Source organism: Anser anser (genome assembly GCF_964211835.1).
Source record: "Anser anser genome assembly, chromosome: 3".
Taxonomy (NCBI): domain Eukaryota; kingdom Metazoa; phylum Chordata; class Aves; order Anseriformes; family Anatidae; genus Anser; species Anser anser.
This window is the reverse complement of record NC_139722.1, coordinates 58,200,939-58,212,739: the sequence shown is the minus strand read 5'-3', so window position 1 is coordinate 58,212,739 and position 11,801 is coordinate 58,200,939. Positions and strand designations below refer to the sequence as shown.

The following is an 11,801-nucleotide window of genomic DNA, read 5'->3' as shown; positions in this document are numbered from 1 at the left end:
AATATTTCTGTGTACACTGGGAATGTCATAATAAGGAAAAATGAAACTGTCTGTTCTATGAAGATATTGCCATCTGAGACCAGAATATTTCATATTTTTACAGCATCTCTTAACAACAGAAAATTAGAAATATCTGTTCAGAGTGCAAAGATTTTGTTTTTCCAAATGTATGATTAATTGAAATCCTTTGCATGTTCAATCAAAATATTTAATCAACTAGACCAACTTTATGCCATTTGTATTGACAGTTGCATTGAAAAACAGTTTTAATAAAGGTGGAGAAGTATTTCCAAGCGTATTTTTCATCCAGGCTACAAATACTTAGAAGTGAGTCATCTTACATATGTATATTAACAAAGACTAGCAATAAAGAGCAGCAGACATTTGCATATTGCTTTGAATACACAAAGCAGTTGTGTATTCAAAGTGATCCGCATTGAAACATGCATTTATTTTCCTCAATCTGGTTCCTGGTGGGGCAGCACACATCCCCCCAGAAGGTGAAACCAACAGCCAGGGGAAGGACAGGGCAGGCAGGCCTGTATATGACAGTGCCATTTCATGCCAGCTCTAAGTTTACATCGAATCTTCAGGACGAATTACTTTCCATGCAGGGACAGCTTGCAGAGCGCTGGTGCCAGTGAGCGGTACCTGATGCTGGGGTGGCAGCGGCCAGGAGCCCTCCTTTCGGTAGCTATTCACACCTAGAACAACACGTAAACCAGACGTGTTAGCATGGGGAGTGGGCATTGCTCCTTATGATGGCAGCGCAGGGTCTGTGGCAATAAGCTGCATGGGTGTGGTGGGCAGGCCTAGCGTGGGCAGGGGCTGTGGCCACAGGGGTTGGGACATCCAAATAAACTGATTTAAATTAAGCCTGGCTGCGGGCAGGGCTCTGGGGGCAGAAGCAGGTGTTGCGGTGCAAGGTGTCATCCTGGATGGATGGGGACAGGGACATTAACTTCTTGAATCACAGAATCATTAAGGTATGTAAAGACCTTCAAGATCACCTGGTCCAACCATCACCCTACCACCAATGTCACCCACTAAACCATGTCCCTACGCACCATGTCCAACCTTTCTTTAAACACCCCCAGGGATGGTGACTCCACCACCCGTCAACCCGTTCCAATGCCTGACTGCTCTTTCTGAGAAGAAATGTCTCCTCATTTCCAACCTGAACCTCCCCTGGCACAACTTGAGGCCATCCCCTCTAGTCCTATCACTAGTTATCTTCAAGAAGAGGCCGACCCCGAGCTCCCCACATCCTCCTTTCAGGTAGCTGTAGAGAGCAATGATGTCTCCCCTGAGCCTCCTTCTCCAGACTAAACAACCCCAGTTCCCTCAGCCGCTCCTCACAGGACTTGTGTTCCAGGCCCTTCACCAGCTTCGTAGCTCTTCTCTGGACACGCTCCAGGGCCTCGATGTCCCTCTTGTACTGAGGGGCCCAAAGCTGAACACAGCACTCGAGGTGCGGCCTCACCAGAGCTGAGTACAGGGGGACGATCACGTCCCTGCTCCTGCTGGCTATGCTATCCCTGATACAGGCCAGGATGCCATTGGCCTTCTTGGCCACCTGGGCACACTGCCGGCTCGTGTTCAGGCGAGCATCAACCGGCACCCCCAGACCCCTTTCCTCTGCGCAGCTTTCCAGCCACTCTGCCCCAAGCCTGTAGCGCTGCGTGCGGCTGTCGTGCCGGCACTTAGCCGTGCTGAACCTCATCCGTCACACCGGTTTGGGCAGGAACTCAGGGTTTTTGGCTGAAAACCCGGCTTCCAGCAATGCACGCTACTACTGGAGGAGACAAAAACGAACTGCCCTGCCAGCAGCGGCCCCCGGCAGCGCGGCGGCAGTTCCCGGCGGGGCCGCTTTCCCCGCAGCACCGCCCGGCGGGGGGAAGGGGAGCGGCGGGGCCGGGCCGGGCCGCGGGCAGGTCGGTGCCTGCCTCCCCCGGTGGGCGGGGATGGGGCCGAGCGGGGCCGCGGCGGCGCCTTGGGGCGCAGGGGGATGCCGGGGCTCGGGGCGGCGGCGGGCAGCACGGGGCCGGGTGCCGGTGCCGGGGCTGTCAGCGCGGCGCGGCGTGTCGCTGCCCGCAAATGGTGCCGGTGGGGCTGCGGGTCCCGCCGTCTGCCCGGCGTCAGCCCGCAGGCCTCGGGGCTTGCTCGGTGAGCGGCTGCCGCCCCCTTCGGCCCTCCGCGGCGCGGAGACCGGCTGCTGGTCTTAAAGGAGAAAGAAAATGTCGGTGCCAAAACCGCCCGCCTAGGTCAGGTGAAGGGCTGCAGCGCGCTCCCGCGTGGCGGGCGGCAGGAAGCCCCTGCTGGGGAAGGCGTTTCACCCCCTCGAGTCTGACGGCTGCTGTCTGAAATGCGTGTGTGTGTCCTGCCACGGAGCTGCCCCGCTGTCCTGGTAGTGCCCCGTGTCGCTACAGGGGGCTGGGGGCTGACACCGCTGCTGCGTGCCTCCTGCGGACCTCTGGTGCGGTTTTGCTGGCTGTGGTGGTGGTGATGAGGGCGACACCAAGGAACCCGCGCTACGTGGGATTAGAGCGCTGCTTGGCTGCGAAACTTCGTGTGATTTTCAAGGCCTATCGGGAAAGCGTCACAAGAGGTGGCAGCCAGAATGAATTCACCGCTGTGCTTTTTGTGGGTCAGGATTCGGTGGCTGAAAGGCGAGCGATGAGCTGGTTGCGGTCATTTCCGATCCCGTGAGGTGGTGCATCTGTTCCCTGTAAAGGTGTCCAAAACACACCTAGCGGACAGTGAGCTTTACGTGAACTTACAATGAGTTTTCTCTCACTGCTATACAAACAGACCTCTTTAGATCAATGCATTAGCAATGAGGTGTCTGTGTGCTTTTTGCAGAAGGTAACAGGTTCCTGCTCTCACCCTCTGCTGTGAAACTCAGTTCTTGTGCTCACCATGGGACCAGAACCAAATGTTATTCGGTACTGTCACGTGTATTTATGGAAGGACTTCTTTTGTCAGCCGTTTTGCATCCTTGAAGGCTGTTATTTTTCACTGGATTTGAGTAACTTCCTGTGCGATTTGTTTACTAAATCTTAAAAATAATTGAAGCATGATTAAAAGGGAATATAATTGGTTAGGAACAGAGAGACAATTTCAGTCCAACAGCATGCAGGGACTGTTAAAAGTACAATACTAAGCAGAGAACAAATAATTCGGAAACCACACACCATCCCCCAAACTGATCTGTTCAGAAACAAAGGAAAAACAAGGAAAAAAAGAGAGGTAGAATCTGAAAAGAGAAAAAGCATAAAAGCAAGTATGAAAGGAAAGAGATGCAAAGGGTAAACCATATTAAAACTAAAACCACCGACAAAGTTTTTTATAACTTGCAATGTTAAAAATCTTTTTCCAAAACTTATTTCATGGTGTGTTATTTGAAGCATCTTAAGTTAGTTTATTTGGATGTCTCACATCCTGTTCTCTCAGTTCTGGACAGGTAAACATCGTTTCTAATGCTGACAAGTGGAAACTGGGAGGCCCAAACTGCTTGTTCTCTGAAAGTATTATAATGGCTAAAAAAAGTCCTCTCTAATTCTAGGTACTTCTGAAGTCTGATTTTAGAGGAATTGCAAAGCTCTTTAAGGATCTTCACACTGAACTGCAGGGATTATTGATCCTGCCCAATTTGTCAACAATGTAGGTACCAGCATCAACGTCCTAAAAATTTGAACAAGGTTCAGCAGGTTTGAGAGCAAGTTCTCAGGTATCTTGAGAAAGGCATGAGCCTTAGGCAGCTCCCGTTGAACTTGGTGGGAGTTCCTGCTTTGTCTAGAGATGCCACAGATGAGGTGTATTTTCCTTCGTGGGGCAGTAGAATTTCCCAAGCTTTTTTTCTGTATTTGTAAGTTATGTTTTGTTGGTAGGTTTTGTGCTTCTGATCCCTCGGCCTGCTTAAGATCTGCTCACTGCTTTCTTCCAGCTGAAGTAAAGCCAGCCGGAGAGGTGTCTGCCCTCAGCTTGTCTCGGCTGGTAGTTGTTGGAATGGGAAGAACCTGCAGATAAGGTAAGTTTGCCTGGCCATGCATCACTGAAGGAAACAGGAGTGATGCATAAGCAGATGAGATAGGTAGATGGAGGGCTCTGTAACCTTCAGGTGAGGGGTGCTGACAAGCAGCTGCTATCAGCAGCCTGTTCAGCCAGTGCTGGGGTGATACCTCCTGCCTTCACCTTTCTTGTGTTGGAAGCCAGGGTCTGGGGACAGGAGGGGCCTTCACTATGAGGCCCATGCCCTCGTCTTGGTTTCTCATCCAGGCTGGCCCTCTTTGCAGTTTCTGAATTCCACCCCCACCTCCAACACTAGAATTTCTTCTTTTTCTTTTCCTCCAACACTCACCAGCCTGCTGTCCCAGGTTTCAGTCAGTTGGTGTTAACGATTATCACTCACTTTCAACCTACCTTTTTTGTACAGATGGACTATTTTCATGTTTTGGTTGTATTTCCCCTTCACTCTGATCTTTTGTCTGCTTTCACACCGTTGAGGCAGTTGTGCTGGTCCTCAGCATTGGCTCGCCACTTGCCTTCCATTCAGTAGTCACTCACTGAGGGAACCCAGTGCAGCACCCATCAGTCGCCCTCGCTGTTCCCTAGCACAGATGGATGCCTTTGACAATGACTGGTAACACGCACGCACGGTTAAGCTGTGAATCATCTCACGATCATCATCAGTTTACATTTTCTATCCCTTTCTCCACGCCCTGCCTTCACGCTTCTGTGCTTGTCACTGAAATTACAGCTGCTGGAGGTCCTTGTCAGGTCAAGTTCTCCTGTGCTTCTTGACCTGTCAGCTGCCTTTAACACATTTGGCAGTGTCGTATATTTTTCTTTCCCATTGTTCTTCTGTTATGCGATTTGAATGTTTTCTTCTTGATATTTTTAAGGACTTTATAAATTTTTTCATTTTTTTTTCCTGCTACACTTTATCTCAGGATACCTTTATCCAAAACCAGAAACTCAGCTGATGTCTCTTTGCAGGTGATGCACAGGTCTGTGTCTTCACTTCACACCTGTGACTTCCTGACCCAAAGGAAAGGGCATCCTTATTTCTGTGATATATCACAGCCAGTCATTGTAAGCTGCTTGGTGATAGCACATCCCTGCATCCTTTCTTCCCCTTTTCTTTTTCCCTGATTTGTGTCAGTAATTCAGACACTATCTTGGTGTTAGAGTTTTCCCTGCTTGCGTATTTTAACTTGCAGATTATTTCTGTGTAGCTGCTCTATAGCACAGCTTTTCTTGTTTGAGCATGCAGCTTGAATTCTCGCCTGGGTTCCCAGCATCCAGTTCTCTGGTTTATCTTAGTTCTGCCCATCCAGGAGGTTGCTCTGTGTATCCTTTAACCATTGCTCTGGCCAGCCATCTTTACGCTCTCTGGCAATTGCAGCTGGCAATACTGACTAAGGTTGCTGTTCGATACAATGTGTTTTAAAAGAAAAATTAGGGTTGCAACAGAATAGTGTTTTTTTGGCAAGGACAGATATACTCAGTTGAGAGTTGGGGTTTATTGTTTTCCCAAGGAATCTGCCCACTAGAGAGGGAATATCGATGCTGATATTTTCTCTATTTTATTTTTTATATTAATTTGAGAACTGAATTCTAACTAGGCAGTTACCAAAGTGTTCAGAAGGCCTCTGATATATATACATACACAGAAAATGTATAACTCTCTACATATACGTGTGTATATGGCACCTTCACATCGTGTATCATTCCTTTGGTACTGACTTCCAACATGTGTTTATGTTAACCCATGATCTTCTAGCCCATGTGTGAGTGTATTAAAAAAGTCATTTGAGTACCATATGGAATTTAAGCTGTTGCTTTATGTAAGAGGTACAAAACCTGCTTACTGATGTAACTACAGATTGTGGAATGTGCAACTCTTGATATCCATACTATCAGCTTATCTGTTCCGTGTTACCAGCGATACATTAAAGCTCTAGCAGTTTTCAAAATTTGAAAGATGCAAATTGTCCATATTGTTCGTTATTCCTGTGCTGTCAGAAATCTGGTCATTATAAAAGCCACCTTAAATTGTGTGTGCTGTCGATGTTAATGGATAGAGCATGTTAGACTAAGACTTGATTTCTGTGAATGTATTTAAATAGACAATTATTTTATGTTATTTTAGTACAATATATCTCTTGGCTTGTCCTACAACACTGTGCTGATTACTGCAACAGATTTCTCTTGCATTCCTTTCACTTGCAGTGCAAAAACTCAATCTCGGTCATGCTGTGGATTGCTCTATACTTACTGAAATTTTGAGTGTTGTTTGTCAGAGATCAGCAAAAAATTCCTTTAGTCTGAGAGCACTGAAGCTTAAACCTCATGCTTTTCCTGAGTGGTTAGCTTTCTCTAACTGAGCTGTTAAAATAATCCTGTATTTATTAAAAAAGTAGTAGGTACCGACCGGCACTGTAAGAGATGGATTTTAAAAAGTAATTCAATGATAATACCTTGCATGAGTCATTAATCATGAGTCACAATCAGCAGGCAAAGATGTCCAATTTGTTTTCTAATCCAGCACTTGCTGATGCTCTTTATTGCCATAGTGATAATATTAAAGAGCTGTTAATGCATATAACCACGCAGTTAAAAATGACAGACTCTTTTTTTGGTGGAATGAAATTTCCATATCTTAAAGCTGTTTTGCTCTGTACATTTTTTGACAAGTAACATCTAGGTAGTATAAAAGTGATCAAACAAGTATAATTTGGCAAGGGAGTAGGTTAAGAACAGACTTTTTTTTTTTTCCTATCAAGCCAATCATTGTGATTTCCTAGAGAATTAAGTCTCATCTGTCTTCTTATGAGGATTGAGGAGGCTTTGTATTCATTAAAACTGGGAAACTAATTGCTCTGTGTTGAATCAAGCATAGTGCAAGCTGCGTTTTGCAGCAAGAGCCTGCACCTATCCATGCTTTTAGCGTTTGTTCTCTCTTGACCAAAAATTAGTAGCTGGGTGGGAGGTTTTATTGCATGAATGTCTGTTGGGGAATAAAGTTTTAGGGAAACAGCTTGCTTTCAGTGCTTTGCGTGGATTGCTGTAAGTCAAAGTTGAATGAATTAAATAAATTTGTCACTTTACTCCCTTATGCTTATTTATTTATTTATTTAGTGTTCTGGCACCTTGCTGTACTAGATGATATGAGAAAATGGAACACTGTTTCTCTTCCGAGAGCCTGAATATCAAACAAAGAATTTGGCTAAGAAATTGCCTTTGGAAATATGTTTCCACTGTTAAAAAAAAAAATTAAAAGCAATTTTAAAAGCTTTGAAGGATGATAGCTGAGATGTTGCAGATATTTGAATCTGCATAGATACAGAGCAGTAGGTTGATGTTAAATATGAACTAATTGATCTTGTATTCAATCAGATTTTAACTTTATTAAATTTTAATTACAAAAGATAAATAATAATATTTTGTAATGACTTCCTTGTTATGTCCTGGTGTACGTGGTTACTTTGTAGAGTGGAAATAGTGGAGGGATGAGCCATGGGTGTTCTGGTACATGGAAGTAGACTACCAATATTATGTAGCTCTGTAGAAAGCAAGGGCAATGCTCAATTTATAATACTGCTCTACGCTTTTCCTCCTTTGGATAGGTTCTGCATAGGTTCTGGTGCTCTGTGTCCGAAGGAGATCAATTCCAAGTGCAACAAGAGATACTGGGAAAACATACGGATGGCTTTCAGGGGCTAGGCAATCTAACTAGTTTTAAGATGGAACATGATAAATAGGTTAATGGAATTAGATGACAGGGAATTGACCTGAAGGTGGGAAAGGTCTTCGGTTCCTAATTTTTGAGTTCTTCAATATTTCTCCCAGGAAGGTATTATTGTAACAGTTGCTTACAGAAAAACAGGAAGTCCTCTTCCTGAAAACTAGAGGTTTCGGTAGGATTTCTTCTCCAACACAGATGTAGGTTTTTTGTGTGTGTTTTGTTTGTTTGTTTTGGAGTGGAAGAGGGTTGGAAGATTAGTACAGAGTATGTTGGTCTAATGGAATATGCAAGTATTTTACTACATTTCTTGAGCCTCTTCCGTGTTCTGTACCCAAATACTTTGGGGTAATTTTTACAAGAAAAGATTTTAACAGATGGTAATTTCTGTCTTAACTGCTAAAACCACTGCATAAAACTCAAGCTGTTAACTTTGTGGGAGTAGCTTCAAACTAAGAATTTTGTGAATACAGTCTGTAATGAGCAAACTTTTGTAGACTTCTGTGGTGCCATCATCTTGATATTAGTTTCTGCTGTCCTGCTTCTCTTTCCTTCAGAAAGAAAACTGCGCTGGATCTCAAAGCAAAATTTCCTTTTTTTTTGTTTCCCCAGAAATGGCAGTTTCTCTATGGAAAAAAATATTTCAGACTACAAAGGAAAGGATACTACAGCAGAGAAGGGTATCACTGTATAATGTTGCTCATGGCTATGAGGAAGAATTGATAAAGAAGAAACTGCAACAGTTTGCTGGTGGATCCATCAACCTTTCCAAAGAAGATAATGGCATTGGAATACTTACCTTGAACAACCCACAGCTAATGAATGCCTTCACAGGTATTAATTAGTTAATGGAGATGAGATGCTGGGTTTTGTTTGTTTGTTTTTGATCCTCCCACCCCCCTTCAGTTAGCTCTTCTAGGGTTTTGCATAAACAAAGTGAAAAGCTGTGCCTTACCATTCCTTAGCTAAAAGAGGAAAGGTTTGATTTTTAACCACAGGTGTAGTAAATGTCCTCTCTTCTTCATGGTACTTTTGCCCTAAACATCATAAATGCAAGAAGTTCCTAATGACTTAAAGAATGTCTCACAGAACATACCTCTCCTCTTTTTTTTTTTTTCAGTGAAGACCATTCTACTACTGTGCTTTTGCTTATTTCTCCTTTTATTTTGCCTCTACTGCTCTGGAAATATATGGTATTTTTATGGGGATAGGAAGATATAATCTTTGTTTTGTAGATGGTGTAGAAAGGGCCAGTTTATTATGTTGTTCTTTACCTAAAATCTTCCCTCTAACTTGAGCTTCTGCAATTTGGTATTTCCTAGTTTCCCAGACTGGCTTCTATATCTTCTTCATTTGTCTTGTACCTTAAATACTGATATTTATGAAAGATCTGGTGAGTTGGGTATTCTCAGGTGTTGCAGATGAGGAATCTTCTTAATTATATGCTTTTACACTGGACAATACTTATCAAAACCAGGTACTATATTTTATTAGTCTTGTACAATGAGAAGCTTTTAATCTCCAAGATAGGTGTATCTGCTCTCTCTCTTTAACTGTCTAGGAATATTCCAATTTATTCAATTCTCTTCAGACATAAGTGGCACAAGTTCAGGGTCTGCATGTGCTTGAACTTGAGCTGTTCATAAGCCTGTAAGAATGCCTTTATCTCTTAATATTTTGAAATGGATACGTTTGTCATCTTGTTGATTACTTTTTTGCTGTTCTTTTTTCCTGCCCAGTCCTCACTGTTCCTTTGCTGTCAGCAAATAAGTTTGCAACACACTAGCAAAGCATAGAGCTGTTTACATGGAGAATGTCCACAAATGATTGTTAGCTGAAAGGAAGAAAACCTAGCAGAACAACAGAATTTGTGGTAATTCACCCAGATGTCTCTGCAGTTGCTCTTTTGTTTCTTCTTAAAAGCTCATGTGTAAAATCATTGCCTAACTTGAGAAGTTGTAGTTAAAAGACATTAGCATGGAGATTGTCTTTTTGAATACTTCCCTGTCAGCATACAAGTTATTATACAATCATAATTAGACTGTTGTTTGCTCTTTTTCTACAGGTTGTTTTTTCATTTTTTTTGACTTAAAATAGAGCTGTGCAAACTACAGTTTGTGGGCTGGGTGTTCGTAGCTTTTTTGTTGTTTTATTTGGTAGAGTCATGAGAAGTGAGCAATAATAGCAGAAAGAGGAAGGACAGATAAAGCCCAGCCTGCTATGGGAATCAGATGTAATGTAAGTCAAGTTGCTGAAACTAAACCTAGAGCAGAGCAGGCCGAGGGGAGGCCTCATGGCGGCCTGCAGCTCCCTCACGAGGGGAGCGGAGGGGCAGGCGCTGAGCTCTGCTCTCTGGGGACAGCGACAGGACCCGAGGGAACGGCATGGAGCTGGGACAGGGGAGGGTCAGGCTGGGTGTTAGGGAAAGGTTCTGCACCCAGAGGGTGGTCGGGCACTGGGACAGGCTCCCCAGGGCAGTGGTCATGGCACCGAGCCTGCCAGAGTTCAAGGAGCATTTGGACAACGCTCTCAGACATATGGTCTGATTTTTGGGTGGTCCTGTGTGGAGCCAGGAGTTGGACTCCATGATCCTTGTGGGTCCCTTCCAACTCAGGATATTCTGTGATTTTATGATTCTAAACTTTGAACTTAAAACTGTGTTCCTTGTTTTCTGGGTGCTTGAAGGGAGGGTCTTAGAACTGATTTCCAGAAGTGCTGAGCAGTCAAAACCGCTGTTTAGGCCACTGGTAGCTGTGCTGTGACTATACTGAGTGCTATATAACGTTAATGTACTGAAATCATATCAGACCTCTCAAACTGGACACTCAAAATTAGCAGGTATTTTCTCTCTGGCTTAGTTGGTGGTCTGTAACATTATATGACTGCTGTGAAAATAAATGATTAGTGAATGTGAATGACTTAAATGTTCTGGTAGCAAACAGAAGCTACAAAAAACTAAGAGGAAATTAATAGTTGTGACTTTGTTGCAGACCCTGATTAGCATACAGCAAATGATCCATGGGACCAGACAGTTCTGTTTTATAGTAGTGTGTAGAGCCCTCTAGAGAGCAGTACTCCAGTTTGCTAGGTAATAGCCGCAGAAATTTGCTCTGGAAAATCTTACAGTGGCAGTTTAGGAGATAACTGCTTCTTTCGACTGTGCACCTCTGCTAGAGATTTTTTTGTTGTTGCAGCAAGGAGAGTAGAAGCAGAGTCATGCTGGCCCCTTGGCCAAAACAAGTGATGGTATGGTATGTTAATTTACACTGCACTTCAATTTAACGTCATTGTCTGTAAACCATAGGTGCTGAGGAACTAGCAAGCACTTGATCTTTTTCCATTTGCTGTGTATTGAGTAATACCCTTCAGGGGAAGTGTGGAAAGGAATAGGATGTACGACCCTTAAATTGCTCCAGCAAGACCTGGTTAACTTCATTTGCCAGAGCCTGTAAAATACCCTACCTCAAAGAAATTCTGTTAACGTTGTGTCTCAGAGCTTCTTGAGAGTGGCAGATATGAATTTATATATACATATACGCTTCCTTTAGAAAGCTGCAAAACATCATTAAACTGCTGAGAGAAATTCTATTTGCCAGGCATTTACTTTACACAGCAGCTTTTTATCTCAGAGGAATTATGTTTGCTCAAAGCTTGAGCAACTCATGGAACTGAAAGCAGAACAAAATTGTTGGCAAATTGCTAATGGGCAATGTGGAAGTTGTTATGCCTTTTTTCTCTTCTTAATTGGAATCTGATAGCCACCTGTTTGAAATGGTCTCTTTGGAAACAAATGCTAATAATGTCAGTTTAAGCCTGGTGGAACCAATTTCAGCAACCCAACCTCTTGCTGAACTAAAGTTGAACTTTATTTAAAAGAGAAGGAAGCCAGACTGCAAGAACTAGAAGGTAATGATGATAAACTTATTTTCTAGAATTATAATATAGAATCTAGAATAATTTATTGTTATTTCTAAATAAGTTATTTATTCTTAGATAACAGTTAGGGTGCAAACAGATGAATTATTGCAAGTACATTCAGTGCTGTGAGGAGCAT

General features: G+C 43.5%; 1 protein-coding gene and 1 long non-coding RNA gene across 14 annotated transcripts in view; one reads left to right on the top strand and one right to left on the bottom strand.

The window, feature by feature from the left end:
* Positions 1 to 235: 235 nt before the first annotated feature.
* On the bottom strand, positions 236 to 1,620 carry LOC310897064. The gene is made up of 2 exons (XR_014582026.1): positions 1,484 to 1,620; positions 236 to 704 (listed from the first exon to the last, which is right to left on the bottom strand). It is a non-coding gene; the product is annotated as an uncharacterized lncRNA (long non-coding RNA).
* Positions 1,621 to 1,805: 185 nt separating this feature from the next.
* ECHDC1 (ethylmalonyl-CoA decarboxylase 1) overlaps positions 1,806 to 11,801 on the top strand; it is a 38,106-nt gene continuing 28,110 nt past the window's right edge. Inside the window, exons 1-4 of one of the 13 annotated variants that reach the window (XM_083830225.1) lie at positions 1,806 to 1,934; positions 3,566 to 3,663; positions 3,947 to 4,030; positions 8,360 to 8,581. In XM_083830225.1, the coding sequence (XP_083686351.1) occupies positions 8,362 to 8,581 (220 nt within the window). In that variant the 5' untranslated portion in view covers positions 1,806 to 1,934; positions 3,566 to 3,663; positions 3,947 to 4,030; positions 8,360 to 8,361. Of the gene's footprint in view, positions 1,935 to 2,000; positions 2,946 to 3,565; positions 3,664 to 3,890; positions 4,031 to 8,359; positions 8,582 to 9,501; positions 9,621 to 9,699; positions 11,654 to 11,801 lie in introns of those variants that run through there. The other 12 variants (XM_083830222.1, XM_083830215.1, XM_083830223.1 and 9 more) reach the window with 12 other exon arrangements.